This window comes from Sapajus apella, unplaced genomic scaffold, assembly GCF_009761245.1.
Source record: "Sapajus apella isolate SASKATOON/1434 unplaced genomic scaffold, GSC_monkey_1.0 scaffold28, whole genome shotgun sequence".
Taxonomy (NCBI): domain Eukaryota; kingdom Metazoa; phylum Chordata; class Mammalia; order Primates; family Cebidae; genus Sapajus; species Sapajus apella.
In genome coordinates this window covers 5,251,180-5,275,159 of record NW_022436968.1, presented here as the reverse complement: position 1 = coordinate 5,275,159, position 23,980 = coordinate 5,251,180, and the positions used below count along the sequence as shown (strand labels likewise).

The 23,980-nt window shown below is 38.4% G+C and overlaps 2 protein-coding genes across 5 annotated transcripts in view; one reads left to right on the top strand and one right to left on the bottom strand.

Moving 5' to 3' along the window:
* Positions 1-405: 405 nt before the first annotated feature.
* CUNH2orf88 (chromosome unknown C2orf88 homolog) lies at positions 406-23,708 on the top strand. Of its 3 annotated transcripts, none has more exons than XM_032292646.1 (2): positions 406-1,596; positions 19,968-23,708. In XM_032292646.1, the coding sequence occupies exon 2, from the start codon at positions 20,133-20,135 to the stop codon at positions 20,418-20,420; it is 288 nt and encodes a 95-aa protein (XP_032148537.1). In that variant the 5' UTR covers positions 406-1,596; positions 19,968-20,132; the 3' UTR covers positions 20,421-23,708. The 3 variants fall into 3 exon arrangements, with proteins under 3 accessions (XP_032148537.1, XP_032148539.1, XP_032148538.1); XM_032292648.1 differs by having other exon boundaries at positions 406-1,615; XM_032292647.1 differs by lacking the exon at positions 406-1,596 and adding an exon at positions 1,640-1,899.
* Positions 8,260-23,980, bottom strand: part of HIBCH (3-hydroxyisobutyryl-CoA hydrolase) — a 157,298-nt gene continuing 141,577 nt past the window's right edge. Inside the window, exon 15 of one of the 2 annotated variants that reach the window (XR_004273258.1) lies at positions 8,260-8,357. The gene's annotated coding sequence lies outside the window, so the exon portion shown is untranslated. Of the gene's footprint in view, positions 8,358-21,432; positions 23,031-23,980 lie in introns of those variants that run through there. The other variant, XR_004273257.1, reaches the window with a different exon arrangement.

Genomic DNA, 23,980 nt, shown 5'->3' with positions numbered 1-23,980 from the left:
GCCATTGAACTCCAGCCTGGGCAACAGAGTGAGACTCCGTCTCAAAAAGAAAAAAAAAATTCTCAGAATATACCCACTCCAATCCCATTAATCATACTAGCATGAAGAAAAATTACATTTCTGGGCTATTGTGTTTGTACATAACCTTAGCTAATTTAAGCATGTAGAAAAATAAGAATGCTTGATTCACTTAAAATCTAAGAAATTCTGAGCTAGATTTTTGAATAATTTACATTTCTCGGCTCTTCTGCAATCCGGGTTTAAGTCTCAGTTTACAGATTGTTAGTTTTTTAAGTTCCCATCTTTTTCGTTTTGCTGCTGAACTCTGGGCCTCTGTGTCCTCATCTGTAATGTGGAGTCAAAATTATCAGTAAGGTCTCTTCAAGCATGAATTTCGCATTCACTAATCCGTTTTAGAATACAAGGAAAATAATGGTTCTTTTGTAGTTCTCTCGGGACTTTTACTACTGCTTGGAATCATGCTGGGCAGATGCAGGCATCACATGGAACGTTCGGGTACTGTAACTGAATAATGGCCATGTTTTGAGGCAGTGGTATTCAATGCTTCAAAGAGTGAGAAAATGGCCTTTAGAGATACTTTGTTTGAAAGAGAGACAAGCTTGGAAAATATTCTTGAGTATTTCTGTATAGAAAAGTATACAATAGATGTATCCTTTAACTGTGTAAGTACTTCACTTTTGCTTTGCAAACTCATGGTGCAAACGAGGTGGGAAGGCCAGAATTCCTTGCCTAGCCCTGCAAGAGTGGGGTTTCAGGTCAAAGCAGGTCTGGCGGCACAGCCTGGCGGGAGCGCAGAACCCTGAGCTGGGAAGGCCGCGGCCAGGCTGCGGGGCCCTCGGCAGGCGGGCTGAGCGTCGCGGCCCAGCACCTGTTGTCCCAGGGGAGGCTCCGATGGGGAGAGGCCTTGGAGGGCAGCGCCCCATCTCACCAGGAGAGTTCGCAGCCCAGGTGGCCGAGACCAGGGGCAGGGGCCGGGGCAGCAAAATGCCTCGCTGGCTTCTGTTTTCATTGACCTTTGCGGGTCTGTTCCCGCTGCGGCGCTGGCAGCTGCGTGGTAGTTCCGGGGGGCGTGAGGGCTGTGACCCGGCTGGGAGCCCAGCTCCGCTCCGCCTCTGACCCTGCGCCCGAGGATGTATCGTGGCAACCCTCTGCCACCCGAATTTGTGGGCCGCTCCCAGAGGGCGCGCCCTGGCGCCGAGCGCCCCTGAGCGCCCACCTGCGGGTCGGGTGCGGGGCATGAACCCGCGAGGAGCGCGCGGCAGCGCGGCGACGACGGCGGGAGGAGGGGCCCGGAGCCCGGGCGCCGCCGAAGGACGCCCAGTCCTCCACATGCTGCCACTTGGCTGAGCCGGGCGCCGGCGAGAAGGCGGCGCCACTGCCCTGGCAGCTGGACTGCACTTTGCCCCCGCCGGGCCTCAGCTGCCGCCCGCCCTGACGCCAGCAAGCCCCCCTTCCACGGCAACGCCGCTCCGGGAGCTTCGGAGACCCGCCCCGGGCCTGAGCGCAGGGTTCCTCCTGGGTCCCCACGGCTGTCCGGACGTGCCATGGGCGCGCAGCTGCCGGGCGATGTGTTGTGTAAGTGAACATCTGGGAGGTGGGTGACTGGGGAAGAGCGGGTGTGTGTCCGTCAGTTTTTGCTTGTCAGCTGTGCCTCTTAGATTTTTCAACGGCAGAAACCAATGAGTTACAGGCGGCTTTAATTAAACGAGACCTTTCTCAGCCAGCTGCCGTGGATAGAGCCTCACATCTCGTCGCCTAATGAAGAAGAGTTAGCCCCTACCCCTTCAATCTTGTTCTGGGCTTCCCAATGAAAGGTGTCCCAGTATGAGTTGCACTTCCGCCCTGCTTCCTACCTGAAAAGTGAGTGAAGATTTCCAGGTAAGAGATTTGCCCGTAAACATTGCATTGGTATGCCAAGCTATCAGGCTTGTGCTCTGAATGGCATATCATGAGCAAAGTCTTAGTAGCTCTTGTGCTCTTTGGAGCTGTGGGAGGCTGAATATTGAGATGAAATGATGCAAATAAGAAATAAAAGGGAGTAGACGGGTAAGATCCTTTATCCATGAGCAAAGGGATCAGAGAAGCAAAGCAGAACAATTGGAGTTATCGCGCTTATGTCTCTCTGACATCAGCACCTCCCCCATCCTTTTTGGAATTCGGTAAACATAAAATTGTAAACTAGTAAATGTTCTTATCAAAGACCATCTTTTTAGGATCTAATGTATATGACAGTTGTCTCAGGGAAAATTTTAGGTAAGAATTCGAAGGAATATGGAATCTACTTTTATTATGACAAAGTATAAATCAAACAAAGATCAACAGTTGGCTCTTGCTTTTTCCCTTTGGATGAGGCTATTTTTAAGTACCTAATATGGCTATCACAATTAGATGGGAAATAACATTATTTAGGCATTCTGCTTTCAAGCAAAATGGTCTGGAAGAATAATTTGTTTTAAAATTTTGTTTTGCCATCAAAAATTATAAGCATTATTTATTTAGGTCCACACAATCTTGTAACAAAAGGGTGCTTTAAAATTGTAGAGCAACCTCCAATCCAATTTATTATCTCCTCTATAGCACTCCTGACAGGCCAGCCACATTTTGATTGCACACTTTAGTGACAGGGGGCTCATTACATTTTGAGGGGTTCCTCCTTTTCTGTTGTTAGCAAGGTCTTTTTATGTTGAACTGACGACTGCTTAGGAAGCAGTATCTGTTTCTCATTAGTCCTACCTGGCCAATAGCTCTCCAACTGTGAACTTAGAAACAAGATTTTTCTGCAAAAAAAAAAAAAATCTAAAACTTTATCAGAGTCCAAAAAAGGTCCATGACCCCAAAATAGTTAAGATATGAGAGGTCTAAAGCGATGCAAAATAGTATTTTTGTCTCCTTTGCTTGATTGCCTTTCAGATCCCTGATCCTCAGTTTCTCACTGTAAAAGGGAATAATATACTTTGTCTACTCCTAGGCTTATTGTGAGGATTCAATTAATAATCTTAATAAAGTACTTAGTAGAGGTGCCTAGGAGCCAGTAAATGTTAGTTGTCTTCAATAAATACTAGTTTTTATGTTTCCTTCCTTACCTAAGGCCTTCTCTGTGCTAAAGATCCTCAACCCAATTGAATTCAGTCAGTCAGTCTAACCCAAACACTGCAGGGTGCAGTTGCCATCTTCAAATGCAATCATCTATTGCTTAATTGGCTTTTGTAATAAATACACGGAAATTGACTCAAAACCTCATCTCCTGTGCTTTGCTATGAAGCAAAGGAGAAAAAAATAAAGGTAGGCTTTATTTTTTTAATTACGTGGTTAAGCATTTCTTGAATGGGAATTTCTTTTCTGTTGCCTTGTATTACTTAAAACCTCTGGCTTGCAGTTTGTTAGATAGATGTTTTTTTTTTTTTTTTTTTTTTTTTTTGGGGGGGGGTTTCGCTTTTTTTTACCCGGGTGGGGGGGAAAGGGGCGGTCGTGGCCTCACCCTCCGCCTCCTGGGTTCAGGCAATTCTCCTGCCTCAGCCTCCCGAGTAGCTGGGATTACAGGCACGTGCCACCATGCCCAGCTAATTTTTTGTATTTTTAGTAGAGACGGGGTTTCACCGTGTTGACCAGGATGGTCTCGATCTCTTGACCTCGTGATCCACCCGCCTCGGCCTCCCAAAGTGCTGGGATTACAGGCTTGAGCCACCGCGCCCGGCCTAGATAGATGTTTTAATCTTACGTCATTCATCGTGTTAGTTCTACTTTTCAGTTTTGTGTCACCTGCACATTTGCTGAGTTTATTCACCAGACATTCAAGTCACTGATAATACACAGGACAAGTCCTTTTGCTATGATCCTGGTACCTCTAGAAACCTGTGGCATTGTAGGAGCGGTCCTGGATTTTTAGAGGCTGGTTTTAGAGTCTGGCCCTGACAACTATTAGCTTTGTGACCTTCGGAAACTTCTTTTCATTATCAATAAAATGAGCTAAAATCTGCCTTTCAGGGTGGCTGTTAAAATTCAAAGTAACGAAAACACCAAGTACAATACTGGCTGGAAATCTAGTTGGCTCTCTAGATTTTGCTTGAACTAATGAATTAGCCAGACTCAGCCCTTTCTTACCAAACTATTCTATTCCATAGAGCAGTCTTCTCCACAAAGACGTTAAGAGAAAAATTTTAATCAAATGTCTTGCTGAAAAGATGTTGCACATATCCTGATCTACCACAAAAGTAAATGATATTAGTTTAAAATGCATGATTGTTGGCGAGTTGCTAGTTCCTAGAAATCCCATATTTTTCCCCACCCCTATTGTTCCTTGTTTAATGATTAAGTTTTGAATTTTGCCACAGATAGATGTCAAACTATTAGTCTGTGCAATCTAGGAATTCTAATTCTTTAGCTTTGAATATTAAAAATAAAAACCCTGGAGGAGGAAAGTTGTGTTTGAGTCTCTGGCCTCTTGAGACCGCCCTTCTACTCCATGTTTTTCCAGAGGTTGTCAGAATAGTTCTGTGCAGACATCTGCAGGTTCTCTTGGTACCCTGGAATAAAATTCACCAGAATGTGAAGGCATGGACTCTTGTAAAGTGACCTCTTCTGCTTGCACCTTAGTTCTCTCTTAGTGAGGTTTCATCCTTTCCAGTTTGAAAATCATTTGCTTTTAAGGGAGCAAAGCAGGTGCTGAGCAGTTCTGTTTTCTTTCTCATTACTTAATATGTCATCTATCCTTGGATTTGAGAATTTTAAAACAAGCCTTTCTTACTATACTTTCTGTATAGTAAGTATACTATGCACAAGCAGCACTACGTTGGTGGCTGAAAAATAGAACCACTCATGGTGTTATAGTGTAAAAAGTTTTGGCAGTAGTAAAGAACTCTAATCAGTATCTCACATGGGAAGAGCTTTGTATTTTAAGAATTCATTTATTCCTTGTAAATTAAAAGTTGTGAAATTAAGAGTGTTTCACAAGGTGCTGAAGGTAACATAAATTACTGAAGCTAAAAGGGAGGGAGGAACAGACACGTGACCTAGAGAGTGAATGCCTAGCTTAGAAGTTCTGAGTACTTAGAAGTATTCTAATTTAGAACAGTTTCAACGCCACACTGGCCCAATGAAACACTGACCCAAACACTACTCCAAGTTTGTAGCCTTTGCATGTATACAAGCTGCAAGAGGCAGAACTACGTAAATTCCACTGTTTTATTCCCAACACCTAACATACTGCAGGCACATGGATATTTGATAAATGGGAAAACTTTAATAAACATTCATTAAGCACCATGATGTAGAGAACTGTTCTGTACAAAATAATGAAAGAAAAAGTAACTCCTGCCCTTGAGGAATATCTAATCTTATTTGGGGAGACAGCACTTATAAATTAAAGACCAGACATCAGTTCAAGAAGAGAATTCTGAGTAAGGATGGGAGGAGGACTGGGAAGTCTGCATGAAGGAGATGGGGCTTCCCATATCCTCTAAGATCTAGTACTTGGGTTTAAGTAGGGCACAGGGGAAAGGGTGCTGGGTGGAGATAAAGGTGACGTGATATGTTTCAACTTAAGGGAGGGCTAGGAGGAAGAAATGAGCATAGGTGAGGCAAGGAGACTCACATGATGGGAGAGAAAATTTCCTTGTATTAATGAGAAATTAAGTCCATTGGGTAAAAACAGGGCTTTAAAAGTTTAAATTAAATGTACCTCTCTTCCCCCCCTCCACCCCCTCACCGAGATACTGTATGGTTGGCCACAGAAAATAGGAACCCCACAGAAAATAAGGAACTCCTTAGCTAAAGAAGTGGAGCATATGGATCATGGAAGAACTATGAAACTTTAAATGGCAAACTCTTCTGAATTCTTGGTCCTTTGACCTAGAGTCATAGTGAATTTGAACACTATGTTCTCCCATGGCACTATACCAGAGTTATGACTCTTTTCAGTGCTCAAAATTACATATACTGCTGCCTAGAATTTAATTTAGTGCATAGCACTTACTGCTATTTTATTAATTTATGCCTCCTACTTGTTCTAAAATGAAGTGGTTTTACTCATAAAGACTAATAAAAATTGAATTTGTAGGGAAAGAAAAAAGCTCTTCCTGTACCATTTTAAAAGGTTTGTGACCGAGGCCTGTGAATCAAATTGATAAAAGCGTAATGGGATAAATAGAACAGACTGAAACACACATATGCACAGGAGTTTGCAAAAGAAGTGTGACTCAAGGAAGTGGTTAGAATTTGGGGCTTATCTACCAACTTAACAAAATGATAAAGTGGGGAGAGGTTCTAGATCAGGTTTTCTTAACTAGCTGGTCAGAGCTACTTTTCATTTTTCTGTGAGGATTTATATTACAGTGCTGGAGGAATTGCTACAGCCTGAAGTTCAACATTCATGGTCGTAAACAGGAGTGGCCAGATGAAGCCACCTGGTAGCTAGAGTGAAGCCCAGAAGGGCTTAGGGAAATGCCTGCTTGTGTGTATGTGTGTGTGGTTTTTTCCCCTCCACCTGCAGCATCTGGTAAATGAGATGAAGTATTGATACCTGGACTTAAGTCTATCACCTGTTCAACAGTTAGTCTATCATCTAATTGTTCAAAATCCTAAATGACTGTTGTCATTCTTAAATTATACTTCTCTTTCCTCAGTTATAATCTGAAGATATAATAAGAGACAATAATTAATTGTTAGTAGCTTTAGGAGACACTCTGGAGAGATAAGGAATGGAAATAACACAGAACATCTTCCTTGTTACAAAGAAGTTGTAGATGCTTTACATAGACAATCACAATTTTTATTTATTTATTTATTTTTGAGACAGCATCTTTGCTTTGTTATCCAGGCTGGAGTGTAGTGGTGTGATCTTGGCTCACTGCAACCTCTGCCTCCCAGGTTCAAGCGATTCTCCTGCCTCTGCCTCCCTAGTAGCTGGGATTACAGGAGTGTGCCACCACACCTGGCTGGTTTTTGTATTTTTAGTAGAGATGGGATTTCACCATGTTGCCAGGCTGGTCTTGAACTCCTAACCTCAGGTGATCCACCCACTTTGGCCTCCCAAAGTGGTGGGATTACAGGCATCAGCCACCACGCCCAGCCAAAATCACAATTTTGAGATGACTGAGGTAGAGCCCAGTTTACAGATAAAATAACACCACACAGCTTTATTCAGGTTTATTAGAACTCAAACATTGCTTATTTCTTAACAATGTTATTTTCTCTGCCTCTCCACTGAGAAATTTTGGCCCCAAGTGTGACCACATGGGGTCATCCTGAGACCATTTTGTAGGTGAGCAGCTGCACACTGTATGCGCTCTAAGTAGCTGAGGATGAAACTGACTTCTGAGTTTCTAAGTACCCTACAGTAGTGTTCTTTTGGTGACCTTCATACTGACCAAAGTCATACAGTATTTTGTAGCTTTTATTTTTTGGTGAAAGACAAAGAACATTTAATGTAAATTGTGTCCATTTCTGTTTGCTTGCCTGTTTAACCGATGTCATTTGATCCTGGTGTGAATTTATAGTCCAAGTGAATGATTCTCAATACTGCCAGTATAAAGACCTCCATTTACTACTGTCCAGTTTTCATGGAGCCCTACAAGAAAGTATATTCTTAGCATCCATTATTAGAGAACATACAATGACAAACGTGTTACTAGGAACTGAATTATATACTTTTTTATGAACTTTTATTTATTATTTTTTTGAAACAGAGTCTCACTCTGTCATCCAGGCTGGAGCGCAGTAGAGCAATGTTGGCTCACTGCAACCTCTGCCTCCCAGGTTCAAGTGATTCTCGTGCTTCAGCCTCCCAGTAGCTGGGATTACAGGTGCCTGTCACCACGATGGCTAATTTTTGTATCTTTAATAGAGATAGAGTTTCTCCATGTTGGCCATGCTGGTCTCAAACTCCTGACCTCAGGTAATCTACCTTCCTTATGTTTTAATGAATTAGTATTTTTATTTCAAATCTACACAGAAATTTGAAAGACACTATATATATATATATATATATATATATATATATATATATAAAAATTATCAAAAGACTATAACATGGTTTTTATTATATAGAGATTTACATTAATTCAGGTGAGACCAATTCTAAGCCATAACTTGAGATACAAGACATATTAGAAACTTGTGTAAAGGGCTAAAATATGACATACAATGAGACAATGGTAAAATAAACCATTGCTGTTAATCTAGTGTTTAAGATGGACTTCTCAGAATTTAGCAGATTTTAGAAGTTACCTTTTTTTTTTTTTTTTTTTGCTAGTTTTGAGTCCAGCTCATGTCCAAGTGATGGCCTTTTTGTGATACCTTCCCATTGCATAGTCCCAAGGAATTTATTCCTTTTGATGACACTGCACAAAGAATGGAGGACCACTGCTACAAAATGAACTATAAAGAATGGGCTTGCCAGGCAGGGTGGCTCGCACCTATAATCCCAGCACTTTGAGAGGCCAACGAATGGGGCCAGTTCATAACCAGCCTGGGAAACATGGCAAGACCCTGCATTTACAAAAAATATAAAAAATTACCTGGGCATGGTGGCAAGTGCCTGTAGTCACAGGTACTCAGGAGGCTGAAGCCAGAGGATAGTTTGAACCCAGGAGTTTGAGGCTGCTGTGAGCTACAATTGGCCACTGCACACCAGCCTGGGCAACAGACTGAGACCTTGTTTCTAGGAGGAAAAACTGGTGTACCTGCAGTAAATCACATTTTTAGTTTGAGGGACCCAACAGAAGACCCAGTTGTTGCTAGATCTCTTCCTGAGGATAGTGTCAGGGCTCACTTTATATTTTTAGTGTTTTGAGGTTTCAAATAACATTGAAACATGTAAAGGGGCTTTCTTTTCTTCATTTATGTCTGTAAAATGTATGTATGTGTCTGTGCATTGCGATTTGAGAGGTAGGGCATAGGACAGGGAGTGGTGGGTGGAAGGACACTGTTAGATTTTATTACTTACAGTCTGAATAAATTATCATATTGTCTCTCTCCTTTTGATTTTGTTAATTTTGGAAGCACTTATATTCTATGGACACAGGTCCTAAACACAAAGTAGATGCTCAATATACACTGGTTGGATGGTTAAGGGATACTCTTATTGATAGTTCTTTTATGTATCTTGAATTCATATACTAACGTATAAAAATTGATTTAAATATTTTTGAGAAAGTGGTTTTTTTTTTTTAAAACATTTTATATTTCTGTAATCAGCCAGTTAAAGTGACAAGAAGGCCAAAACACTTTTCCTGGTTAATATGCAGCATTTAATCACACCTTCAAATGATGGCCAAGGTAACTTCCCAACCTGAGAGACTAATAATAGACTAAACATTAATTCAGGACAGCTGATCACACCTGCTATCTTAAGGCTAAGCATAGCTGTCTAATCATTGACTTGCATTAATGGCTAACATTGTTGAAACTTTATTTCTTCCTTATGAATCAACTATCTTATTAGGAGTCACTGAAATTATACAAATTTTATTTGTTCTTCAGTGATGTGCAGGCTTCTACTGTAATTGCGTTTTAAGTATTTAAAGTACTTATATGTAATTGCCATTTACATATTTAAAAGTATTTAAACAGCTGCTACTATGAACAGTAGATGCTTCACATGAACTTTTTATTCCCCCTTAGCTATGACTTTAAGGATCATGCTTTCTTATTAATGATAAATCTAAGAGGCTTCTGTGGGATGGAAACCATAGCATGAAAATCTGATTAACAAATATGTGGGGGCAGTTTACTAATCCCATTCTGTCAGGGGAACTGCACCTTCTCAAAATGCAATGAGAAATTCCATTAGATAGCTAGTTACTGGACCAGATGATTACCTAATTATATGAATACATCAGCGTCGTTTTTCCCAACACAGGACTTGAGGGCCAGATTTGACAGCTAGTCCTAGGGTAGTAGTATCCAGAGACCTCTTTGGGAGACTGGGAAGCTCTGGGCCATCATGTTCTTGCTGATAGTCCAGAGATCAGGTTAAGGATGGGCAATGAGAAGAGAAACAGAGACCCTGGGAAGGAGCTGTCATGGTCTTTACTGGCAAGAATTAACTTCAAAGTTGGGATGGAGGTTCTATAAATTCAAGAAAGGGAGAAAGTTAACACTTAAAAACAGGCTGGATTGGAAAAAGTACTGTTGGAGCACTTTTATTCCAAGAAGAGGCTGGAATTCAGAGTGACAGCTCCATACTTATTTGCCATGTGAACTGTCTGGGTCAGCAAGTGGAAGAGCCAGATTTCTCTATTTCATCTATTAGTTGGGAAGAGATGATAAGCATAAATTAGTAAACAGATGTGATAAGTAACTGAAGAACTGTTGTTTTCTTTTTTTAAAAAAAAAAAAAAACATGGTCTTGAACTCCTGACCTCAGGTGATCCGCCTGCCTTGGCCTCCAAAGTGCCTGGACTACAGGCATGAGCCACCACGCTTGGCCTAAGAACAGTTGTTTTCTATTCTTAATAGTTATGGCTAAACCAGCTGAAGGTTAACAACATAAATATTTTAATATGTAGGTGTTTTTGATGTCCTATAATCTAGAAATATGGGCGAACTAAAGAAAGTGTGGTAGGGATGAAACATTACTAATCCAGTTCTTTGGGTGAGGTTATACATCCCTCTCCCTGCTCTACCCTCCTTAGCTACAAGTTCAGAACAGAACAATAAAGGACAAAAGACTCTCATATCCAATTTCAAATTGGTTTCTCTTTTATTGCCATCATTCTAAATCAGAGCACTCTACCTGTTCCCAAAGAAAGTGACAGATAAAGTCCTTGGACTGGCAATTGGAGGTAGAAGTAGGCTTTTGCTCTTTGGTAGACCCAGAATACTACCACCACTGAGTTGGGCTGGTTTTAGGCCAGTGTACAAAGGAAGCAGGAGGTTTATCCATTTGATTTGCCTACTGATGGACATTTGGGTTGTTTCTAGTTTTGGCTATTGAGAATATAGAGGCTATGGATATTGGTATACAGATTTTTCAGATACCTGTGTTCCCATTTGTCTTAGATAAATATCTAGAGATGAAAAGGCTGGTTCACAGGGTAAGCATATGTTTAATTTTTTAAGAAACAGTCAAGTTCTTTAGAACGGTTACACCATTTTACATTCCTACCAGCATTATATGCATTCCATGTCCTTACCAATACTGAGTACTGTTTTGTTTTGTTTTAAATTTAGCAATCTTAGCATGGGTAATTGTATTGTGGTTTTAAAAAATACCTTTTTAAATTTTTAACTAACATGCAGTACAACTGACTTCATTTTGGTGAACAAGTATATTAATTTTAATGCATGTTTAGATTTGTTACAGCCACCTCCACAATCAGGATAAAGAATAGTTCCATCACCCCACAAAAGCTCCCTCCTGCTGCCCTTTTGGTCAGTCTACCCCTAATGCCCCATCAACCACTGATGTGTCATCTGTCCCTGTAGTTTTGCCTTTTTTCCAGAATGTTATATAAGTATTATAAGTAATATTTTGAGACTAGCTTGTTCAATCAGCATGCCTTTGAGTCATCCACATTGGTGTATATCAATGTCTGTTTTCAACTTTTGACAATTAAAAATAAAGCTGTGACAGACATCTGCATACAATTTTTTGTTGTTTTTTTGAGACAGAGTCTCACTCTGTTGCCCAGGCTGGGGTGCAGTGGCGTGATCTCGGCTCACTGCAACCTCTGCCTCCTGGGTTCAGGTGATTCTCATGCCTCAGTCTCCCAAATAGCTGGGACTACAGGTGCACAGCACCATGCCCTGCTGTGTGTGTGTGTGCGCGCGCGCACGTGCTTAGTAGATACAGGGTTTTGCCATGTTGGCCAGGCAGGTCTCAAAACTCCTGACCTCAGGTGACCCACCCACCTCAGCCTCCCAAAATACTGGGATTACAGGCATGCACCACTGTGCCCAGCCAGCATACAATTTTTATGTGAACACAAATTTTCATTTATCTAGGGTAAATTTCTAGGAGTGGAATTGCTGGGTCATCTAAGTGGTTATTCCAACTTTATGAGAAACTGCCAAACTGTTTTCCAGAGTGGCCATGTCATTTTGCCTTCCCACCAGCAATGGATGACAGTGCAGTTGCTCTGCATATTCACCAGCACTTGGTATTATTTTTTCCCATTCTAACAGCTACATAGTGGTTTCTTACGGTTTTCATGTACTAACATTTGCTATCTATAGGTGGTACCAAGTGAACTGCTGAAATCTTTTAAATCTCGTTTTCTAAACTGGGTTGCTGTCTTGCTATTGAGTTTTGATAGTTATTTATATATTCTGGATTCAAGTCATTTATTGGCTAGATGACTTGCAAATTTTTTTATATTTGCTGTTTTTTTCAATTCTTTAACTGTGTGTGTGTGAGCGCGTGCACACATGTGTGTTTTCCAGAGCAAGTGTTTTTCATTTTGATTCAGTCTAGTTTACCGGTTTTTCTTCTTTCACGGTTCATGCTTTTGGTGTCACATCTAAGAACTCTTTGCCTAACCCAAGATCACAAATATTTTGTCTTCTTGTTTTGTAGTTTTACATTTAAAACTATGATCTCTTTTGAGTTAATTTTTCTATAAAGTATAAGGTATAGGTATATTTTGGTGGGGGAGGGTGTACAAACGTCCAGTTGTTCCAATCCGATTTGTTGAAAAGATTATCCTTTTTGCATTGTTTTTGGACATATCAAATATCAATTGACCATATTTTTATGGATGTATCTCTGGATTTGATTCTGTTTCATAGATTTGTGTCTAGCCATTTGTCAATATAGCACTGTCTAATTACTACAGCTTTATAGTAATTCTTAACATTAGATAATATGACTATTCCAAATTACTGTTCTTTCTCAAAATTGTTTTGGCTATTCTAGTTTGTGTTTCCATATATAATTCATAATCAACAAACATATATAACAAATCCTGCTGGGACTTTTATTGGACTTTTAGAATCTAATGTGTTAATGTCTACAGAAAAGCCTGCTGGAATTTTGCCGAACATACACATTAATTTGGGGAGGACTAACAATATTGTCTTTCAGGTCATAAACTGCATTTATCTGTTTATTTAGGTTCTTTGCTTTTTCTCAGTAACATTTTGTATTTTTCATATATAACACATAATATACAATTCAGTTTTCCTTTGTATGCTTTGTTAAATTTATCCCTAAGCGTTCATATTTTTTATGCTATTGCAAATGGCATTAATTTCATCTTCTGCTAAGTCTGTAGAAATAAAAGTTTTTTATATGTCACTTTTATATGTTAAGACCTTCCTAAAATTATTCCAGTAAATTTTTGGGGGGAACATAATCATTAAGATTTTCTATATACAATTATGTCATTTGCAAATAATGGCAGTTTTCTTTTCTCAATCTTTATGCTTTGTATGTCTTCCCTTCCATACTTGGTGGGACTTCCAGTAAAATATCAAATAGAAATCATGAGAATGACTATCGCTGCCTTGTTCCTGTCATAGAGAGAAAGTGTTATCGTTCACCACTAACATTATTTTGAGGAAGGGCCTCCCATTAACACTTTGCTGGGAGGATTTTAGAAACCATAAATATGTTTTATCAGTTTTTGTTTCTATTGAGGTGATCATCTGATTTTCTTTGTTAATATAGTGAATTATGTTACCTTTTGAGCATCCTTGAGTTTCTGGTATAAATCCCACTCAGTTATGTTTTATTGATTTTATACATGTTGGATTCAATTTGCCAACTTCTGGGCCTATGTTCGTGAGGGATATTGGTCTGTGGAGTTGAGTTTTGCCTTGGGTCTTGGTAATCCTGGCCTCATATAGAATGATTTTGGAAATTTTTCCTCTTTCTTTTCTGAAGAGTTTGGATAAGACTGGTATTACTTCCTCATAATAGATTTGTAAGAGTTCTCTAGTGTAGCCATTGGGGCCTGGAGGTTTCTTTTTGGAAAGATTTACATTTCAATTTCTTTAATTGATGAAGGGCTATCAGATTTTTTCGTGTGCCAATTCTGGTAATTTGGTATTGGCATAAAATTTTTCGTATTATTCCTGTTTGCCTTTTGAATGTATATAGGATCTGTCATAATGCCCATTTATTACACATCTTAATATGTGACTTATTTTTCTTGATCAGTCTGTATAGAGATATTTATTAGATCTTTTTAAAGAACAGGCATCATTCTGTCTTTACCACATGCTTCATTGATTTCTGCTATTACCTATTTCTGTCTACTTATTTGGGGTTTAATTTGCTTTTCTCTTTTTAGCTTAAGGTGAAAGCTTGTATCACTGATTTAAACTTTTCTTCTTTTCTATTATAAGCATTTAAATGTATAAATTTCCTTCTAAGCTTTAACAATGCATTTCAACATTTTGATGTTATGGCTTTCATTTAACTGAAAATATATTTTAATTTCTCCTGTGATTTTCTTCTTTGTCCTGTGGGTTATTTAGAAAAATGTTTAGTTTCCAAATATGTGAGGCTTTTCTAGATATGTTACTATCTGAGGTGGTTGGGAAACATACTATTTAATGTTTCAAGCCTTTGAAATCTGCTGAGACTATCAATAGTCTCTCTTGGTGCATGTTCCATATGTACTTGATGAGAATATCTATTAGTTGTTGGGTATAGTGTTCTATAAATTTCAACGCAAGTTGGAGCACAGCGTTGTTCAGAATGCGTATTCCTTATTTTTTCTTTGAATACTCTAGCAATGTTTTAGTTTCCAACTATGCTTGTGGGTTTTTCTTTAGTTGTGTATCTTTTATAGATAGATAGCATATAGTTGGTGTATTTTTAATAGCAGACTTTGTTTTTCAGAGCAGTTTTAACAGAAAAACCAAGCAGGAAGTGCAATGTTCCCACATATCCTGTGTGCACATGTGCACATACACACACACGCATGCATGCATGCAGCATCTTTCACTAGATACATCTTGATCACCTGAAGTCCACATTATATTACGGTTCATTCCTGGTGTACAATCTATGGGTTTTGACAAGTGTATAATGACAGAAATCTACCATGATTAGTATCATATAATTTCATTGTCCTAAAAATTGTCTATACTCCACCTATTCATCTCAGCTTCCTCCATTACCCATAGCAACCACTGGTCTTTTTACTGTCTCCAGAGTTTTGCCATTTCTAGAATGTCATATAGTTGTAATCATACAACATGTACTCCTTTCAGATTGGCTTAACTTAGTAATAAGCATTTGAAGTTCCTCCTTTTTTTTCCATGGCTGGATTATTATTTTTTGAGAAGGGGTCTTGCTTGGTCACCCAGGCTAGAGTGCAGTGGTGCAATCAATCTTAACACAACCTTCAATTCCATCTCCTGGGCCCAAGCAACCTTGGCCTCCTGAGTAGCTAAAACCATCAGTGTGTACCACTATGCCTGGCTAATTTTTTCATATTTAGTTTTTTTGTTTTTTTTTTTTTAAGAGATAGGGTCTTACTATGTTGCCTAGGCTGGTCTTGAACTCCTGGGCTCAAGTGATACTTGTCTCAGCCTCCCAAAGTGCTGGTATTATAGGTGTGAGTGACTATGCCCAGCCTAACTCATTTATTTTTAATGCTGATTATATGTCATTGTTTAGATGTACCACAGCTTATCCATTCATCAGGAAGGACATCTCGCTTGCTTCTAAATTTTCACAGTTATGAAAAAAGTTGCTACAGACATCCATGTGTAGATTAAGCTTTCAACTCATTGGGTAAATACCAAGAAGCACAACTGTTGGATCGTAGAGTAAGAATATGTTTAGTTTTATAAGAAACTGCCAACTGTCCTCCCAAGTAACCATGCCATTTTACATTCTCAGTGATGAGAGGTCTGTTGCTTTTGCAATTATCTCATTGTTATAATTTACAATTCCTTAATGACATGATGTTGAACATTTTTCATATGTTTATGTGCCATCTGTAAGATTTCAGTGAGATGTCTGTCCAGACCTTTTGCCCATTTTTCAATTAGCTTGTTCACATTTTTACTGTTCACTTTTAGAAGTTCTTTGTATACTTTAGATAACAATCTTTTATCAAATATGCTTTTACAGTATTTTCTCGACCATGTCTTAGAGCAGTTTTTTTAGTGAAGTCCAACGTATCAATTATGCCTTTAACACTAAATCTAAAAAGGTTGTCACCAAGCCCAAGGTTATCTTGATTGTCTCCTATGTTATCTTCTAGAAGTCCTATAGTTTGATGTTTTATATTTAGATCTATGATCCATTTCAAATTAATTTTGTGAAGGGTTTAAGAGCTGTGTCTAGTTTTTTTGTTTTGTTTTGTTTTTTGCATATGGATGATTTGGTTGTTCCAGCGTTCATTGTTGAAAAGACTATATATGTGTGGTTTGGATCTTTAAATTAGTCTGATCATCTCTGCCTTTCAATTCTTATTTTTAGTCCATTTCCTTTCAGGTAATTTTTCATATGGAAGGCAGTCACCTTGCTGTTGGTTTTCTAATTGTCCCTCCCCATCCCCAATGTTCTTTCTTTCCTCTCTCCTTCTGGCTTAAATGTATCTAATTTCTTATAGCTTATAAGTCATACTTCCATTCTATTTAGTGGTTACTCAATTTTTAAAATCTTTTCCCTCTATTTTTCAGATTGGATATATCTATAGATTTTTCAAGTTCACTAATCCTGTCTTTTGCAACATTCAATAGTCCACACAATGAATTTTTCATTTCACATCTTATACATTTTAGTTACTGGTTTTCCATCTTTATTATTTTACAATTTCCATTTCTCTGGGAGTGTCTTTTTGCACACCAGTTTTTTCCTTTATGTTCTTGAGTATACTTAAATAGCTACTTTAAAGTTCTATTATTTCAATTAAGAAATTCTGGGTTATTTTGGGTTTTTTTTCTTTCTTGATTTTGGGTCAAATTTTCCTGCTTTTTTGTATGGCTATTAATTTTTAAATTGAATGGTAAGCATTGTGAATAATACCTTGTAAGGAGTCTGGCTTATGTTATCTTCTTTTAAATGGTATTGTTTTATTTGTTAAAGGAAACTGCTTCTGTTTGAACTTTGTCAAATGTGGTCCATAGGCTGGCTGCCTATTATTTTTGTAAACAAAATTTTATTGGATATAGCCATGCCCATTTGTTTAATCTTAATATATTTTCTGGCTTCTTTTGTGCTATAATAGTAGAGCTGAGTAGTTGTGACATAGACCCTATCTATGTGTCTTAGTCCATTCAGGATGGTATAACAAAAAGAGACTAGCATAAGATTGGATGTTTATAAATACCATAAATTTATTTCTCATGGTTCTGGAGGCTGGGAAGTCCAAGTTTAAGGCAGGAGCATATATGGTGTCTTGTGAAAGGCTGCTTTATGGTTCATAGCTTTTCACTGTGTCCCCACATGTCAGTAGGGGCAAGGGAACTTGCTTGGGTCTCTTTTATAAGGGAACTAATACTGTAATACTATCTCCCAAAGGCCCCACCTCCAAATACCATCACTTTGGAGATTAGGTTTCAATATATGAATCTGGAGAAGCCACAAACATCCTGGCTCACAAGCCTAAGTCATAGCCCTTTAAGAAAACACTTGTCAATCCCTGTTTAGAGTATGCTACTGATTCCTAAGGCATCACATTTCTTGAGTTGTAACTAAATGAGATTGCTCCACTCAGGCTGCAATTCCAAGGATTCTACATACTGTATATAATGTCTGGTGTCACTGTCCACCTCTTAAGTCCTAGAGCAAGTAATCTTTTGCTGAGATCTTGCAGATCCTTATCCTGGAGATGCACATCCCAGTACCCTTGACAAGTCCCATGCAAATTTCTGCCTCCCTTCCCAATCTTGAACTCTATCTTATAAATTTCAGCTGTTTCAGTAACCCAAACCTCTGTTCCATAAGAGTTGCCACTCTCTGACTCTCCTGGGGCTCAGCCTCCCATGGTAATGCTGGAAGATACCCCCAGGTAGAATCCCACAATGACCAACTGTGGAATTTAACATCTTGTGTTTTTCTTCTCTCAGAGATCACAATCCAGTGCTCCTTGTTGCTCTGTGCCTGAAAATACATGCCAATATATATTTTGTCCTGTTTTAAAATTGGTTTTGGTGAATGCACAAATCTGGCACTAGTTCCTTTGTTAGGGTAAGAAAAAGCTGCTTTTGCAAAACAAAAGATCTTAAAACACAGAATATTCTGATGGTTCCACTCACAGCCTTTTATTGACACTCATTGGGTTCTCAAAGTAATTTTTTTCAGGTTAACCATGTCCAATTCCCTTAACCACCCTTCACAGTAAAAAACAGACACTATGAAAAATCCTAACATGCTGATGATGCACAGCCAAGACAGTCCCCATCTTCAGTTCAGACTAGTAAGCAAGACAGACACTACATATATCTGTTTCCTTTTTAAAATTAACATCTCTGAAACCTGGAGCAAGAAGCAGGGCCTACGGAACTAAAGGTAATTAAAAGCAGAAGACTGGCTTTCCTTTCCTACCCCTCGTATCACGTTTTTTAGGGGTAGGAAGAGAAGTAGTAGTATGAGAGAAACTGGGTAGAATTTATAGAATAATATATGGCAGTAGACCTGGCAAACATCAACTCCTCTGGACATCTTTAATTACCAACTATTTAAAAATGATTTAGATGCATGCAAGCTTCTGCCTTAAGATCAGTGGTTTCAGGCCAAACGCAGTGGCTCATACCTGTAATCCAAGCACTTCGGGAGGCTGAGGTGGGCAGATCACTTGACCCTAGGAGTTCAAGAAGAGCCTGGGCAACATGGTAAAATCCTGTTTCTACAAAAAATTAGCTGGGCATGGTGGCTTGTGCCTGCAGGCCAGCTATCCAGTAGGCTGAGGTGGAAGGATCATCTGAACCCAGGGGGTCCAGGCTGCAGTAAGCCATTATTGCATCCTTTACTCCAGCCTGGGTAACAGAGTAAAACCCTGTTTAAAAAAAAAAAAATCAGTGTTTTCAGAAACAAATTTTATTTTATGAATTTTCAGAGCTATGTTTTTAGTACAAAAACTAAGATACCATCAGGAACCATTAACATCATTCATAGAGATTACCTGTGCTCTCTTACAGCTAGTCCTCTTTAAAATGAAGCTGTCTTGTATTGTTTTAGCTATCCTTAAGCCCCTAAAGAGAAGTTCATTCAGTGATAATACTCACTTGGGAAGCTTAGAAGGGACATCACAAGCATTGTCGTCCTCTACTGTCCAAACATCAAACCAGGGTAGGAATGAGAAATTTAGGAGGAAAACTCTTTAACCTTAGTCTGAGCTTTTGTACAATTTCACAGGGAACAGTCAGAAGGAAAAATGGGTGGCTTTGCTATGTCTAACCTGCACTGTTGTTTAGAAGCAGCACTAGAGTAAAGCAAACATTGTTTACTACTCTTTGAGTTGTAAATATCTAACCAGGGGATAACGCCAGAATCTAATAGTAGTGCAAGGTCTGTAGGCTCATGAGGTTTGGGGAGGAACAAATTTTTATGTGCTTGTTTTGCTTGACAGTACAGATCAGGATTCAGCAAATGTTTTCTGTAAAGGGTCAGACAGTAAATATTTTAAGCTTTGTGGGCCACATGATCTGTCACAACTATTCAGTTCTGCTATTGTAGTATGTATGCAGCAGAACATGGGCACATGTAAAGAAGGGACCACGGCTGTACAAAAATAGATGGCTGGAATTCGGCCCAAGATCTATGGTTTGCTTACCCTTATAGATAAATCTAAGCTAGCAAAAGTTTAACTGTTTTCAGTTTTTAAAAATTTGCAAGATCCTGAAAAAAAAAGTTTTCCTATTTTGCAAATTGCCATTTTTATTGGGTGATTATCTTTTTCTTCTAATGGTAAGATAAAGCTGTTTGTTTTTACCTCACATTTCTTCTATGTGACCAAAGTGATGAAAAGATTTTTACACGTCACTCAATCATACACTCTTTTGCATTCTGTAACTTCAAAATGAAACCTCCCTTCTCTTGACAGGTAAACACTACACGTGAAGAGTGGTGAAAGGGAACGCTGATTACTGAAAGTGGCCTGGAGAGGGAAAGCACTGGTCAACGTCACATGGACAAACTTCATTGTTTTCTAAAGATGGCCTGGAAGTAGACTTTGCCACTGCTTCCCCCACAAACAGCTGTTCGTAACATGGGCTGCATGAAATCAAAGCAAACTTTCCCATTTCCTAACTTATATGAAAGTGAGAAGCAGCATGAGAGTGAAGAACCCTTTATGCCAGAAGAGAAATGTCAACCTAGGATGCCTTCTCCAGTTAATGTCAAAGAGGAAGTGAAGGAACCCCCAGGGATCAATACTGTGATCTTGGAATATGCACACCACCTGTCCCAGGATATCTTGTGTGATGCCTTGCAGCAGTGGGCATGCAATAACCTCAAGTACCATGACATTCCATACATTGAGAGTGAGGAGCCTTGAGGCTGTAGGATGACAACACTTTGACCGTGGAGGTGGTAGTTTGAATACATGCAACAAAAGCAAAACCTGGTGTGCAAAAGTACAAATAACTATCTGGATTTCAAAACGCGTCTATGATAATGTCACTAGTGTTAGAATACCTAGGATGAAATGCATTTGAAGAACTTCTACATTAACAGCAATTTCTGTTTAGTCTTAGATTTTAGTCATCTGAAGGGCTAAACAGAGGTCCTGTGATACCCAATAATGAGCTGTATCTCATAGCACTTCTTTCTAAGTAATGGCATCACCAAAGAAAATGCTAAGGAATAAAAACTGCCCCAAATTCTAAATGGTTATTTTAAAAGTTGTCCTTTAAAATAACAATTTTCGCTAATTTATACCCAAAAAAGTCCAGATATGTAAAGGGCTTTTCTAAAATTCCTTGGCAAGGGAATGGCACTCAATTCACAGTGATTAACAGTAAGTCTTGTTAGTCAAAATCATGCATCAAGGATCTCTACTTCTTGACACAAATGAACCCTGTCTTTAATAAGATATTTATTTTTGTAGATGAGAAGTGTAACTACCACCTTGGACCTCAGGGCCCTAAATAATTACAGCTGCTACTGGACAACTTAGACTTTGTGCCTAATGCCTCTTAACGATAGCAGTTTATAGAAGCCATGACATTAGTGTTTATTGCATTGAATTAAGAAGCCAGTGATATAACTATACAAGAAGACTAGCATGGGTACCTTTTATAAACAGCAATCCAGTAAATCTTAAAAATAACAGAAGCCTACTCTGCAAGGTAGAAATTTTCAGTATTGTGTATTAAGCTTTACTGTCTGGGAGGTGCAAAGGGCTGGAATATGGGCATTTATCCCCAGTATTTTATTGACTAGTGGGGCAGTCACCATTAAAATTACTGTGAGACCAGGTAAGTAATGCATGAAGATTTACAGTTATATTGCAAAACAGAAAAGATAAAACTGTCCTTTGAGGAGAGTACTCATTTTCTGGGTTTTTGTTATTTTTTAGTGGTAACACAAGCCTATAGGACATTTATAGCCACCTATTAGGGAAACTTGTTCTTTTTCATTTTTACTGTCACAGCACATAAACACACCCTTTTTTGTTTTAAAGGAGTACTTTAAAACAAAAGGTCAGTGGTAACAGAAAATTTGGAAAGGGGAAAATGAAATTAAGACAACTTGTTGGAAAATTAAGACAGTTTCTAGAATTATCTTTTCATAAGATTTGGTACACAGTGAGTTTAAATGAAAAGGAAATTATTTAAGCCTGTGTATGTTAGAGCCACAATACACCATTGGTATTAAAAACTAAAGCTTAAAAAAAAAAAGCTTATAACCTCTTTAATAAGATAAATATGTATTTGCCTTGTAAGCAGGCAGAAAATCTACCTCTAATTTTAACACTAATGCTTTGAAACCCAAAATCAAATAGAGTGAATTCTCCAAGTTACATGAGCAAGGAAAACATTATTTGAAACATGCCATATTTCAGTTGCCTTTGGACACTTCATCATCCAACTTTAATTTTACCAATTTCCACGATTTGTACTGTCCCACTGTACTTGCAATCTATAATTTATATAATAGAAAAACCACCAAACCCATTCATACAAGGATCTGAAGTTATAAGGCTAAGGACAGAAAGTTTCCCATTAGTATAAAACATTTCCAGGTCATGAAGAGTAGTTTAGGTTGAGTGACAAAAGCATAGGTGTGGTTGTTTTTCATTCATTTTGTATCTCACACCAAGACACTTTTGCTGCAAGGTCATTTGCTGCTTAAAATGTACAATTAGGAATATAAAATAAGTACTAATAAGAAAACACAAAGCCACATAAAGCAGCATGTCCCACTAAATTTTTTAGTATACACAGGGACAGAGACGAGTGAGTTTTGCCTGTATCTAAGCTTTTTAATTTCAGGTTTCTTCTCTGCCCTGGACCCCTATTTCCCCAGGGAGTAACAGGGATACCTGCCGGATCCATATCAGCTGGAAGTCTAATCTCTGTTCCTGCCCTCTCTCAGCAACTATGATAGTATAGTTTTATCACCAAGCACCATTCCCTTGTTCCTGATTCACATTTTAATAGAGTATGCTATCTTGTGTACAATATTTCCAAAAGACTTATCTTTGAAATACATGCTGTATTATACATCATCCCATGACATACATGAACTACAAATCTTGCATAATCAGTGAGTTAGTGGATAAATCAAGATGGGAGAGAAAGAGATGAATAAACAAATGAATAAAAAAGACGACTAAATGAATGAGAGAGATGAACAAACAAATTTACATTACATGTGATAATTATCATGATATAGGTTGGCCTTCATGACAAGACAGATGAGAGTATCATTGATAGGATATTAGCCTTCTTTCAGATCTTTATATTGAAATACTGGCTTTACTTCAATTTGAAGGTCTTTCATGAACAATAAAAGAGAATGGAAGGACTGCCTGAGAAGCCAGGAGACATATAAAACGGATAACTGAAAGACTTACTAGCTCCTGGAGAGGGAAACCTTTGCAACATCCAGTGTAAGGGCAAATGAGCTTTTACCAGCACAACCAAGAACCTCCAGGTGGCAACTGTGGAAGCAGGTTATCAGAGAAAATAAACGTGCAAATTCCTTGTTTACAAAGACTCTACCCCACAAATATGCTTCACTGCTGCCTTCCCCAGTTGTTTCTTATGTACTATTGTCACCTTTCAGTTACATGCCTTTGATCCTAAAATTCTCTACTTTTGTTGCCTTATCAGTTCTTTGCAATCTGCCAGTGGTTATTAGCACTTAAAACACAATTTTGAAGGGGACAAAAGTGATTATCTTAGTCCCAAAGAAATAATTTGTCAAACTGCCTTATTAGTATTAAAAACAGACACACTGAATGAAGTAGCATGATATTTATCCGACTCAATATCATTGGCCTTTTATGAAATGAGGAAATTATATAGTTTTAAAAATCAAAAGTCAGAGACACTTTATAAGTAATATCAAGGAACAGTAATTTAAAACCAAAGTTCTAAAAAATACATTGTTTGAGTCATCACAATGTCCTTATCCTGGATTTGAATGACCAAATAGGACATATCTTTTTTGGAGCTGTGGGCATTAGCTCAGAAGCACTACCTGAATCTTAATTTTCTAAACTCGAGTTTTATTTGCAATCTTCTTCTCTGTAAGACTTAGCTATGAAGTGGTATATTTTTCCAAATATTTTTCTGAAAACATTTGTTGTAACTGCACAATAAAAGTCCAGTTGCAAGTAACCAGCTGTGAGTTCTTATTTAACTGAAGCAAATCCCTTCTGACATTGTGTACTTTCAATTTTTTTAAACAATATAAAAGACAACAATTTCTGCATTGTTAACAAATATAGAGAATAAAAATCCACTTATACAAATAATTTCTTGGTTCATTCAGGTCCAATTTAGGAACTTTTAGAATATAAATGTAAATGTATCTAATATCATGGCTTTTTTTTTTTTTTTTTTTTAGATGGTGTCTCACTCTATCACCCAGGCTGGAGTGGAATGG

Bases quoted from the DNA above. Each gene is read 5' to 3' on its own strand.
- CUNH2orf88 (XM_032292646.1), top strand. From the start codon at position 20,133: ATGGGCTGCATGAAATCAAAGCAAACTTTCCCATTTCCTAACTTATAT.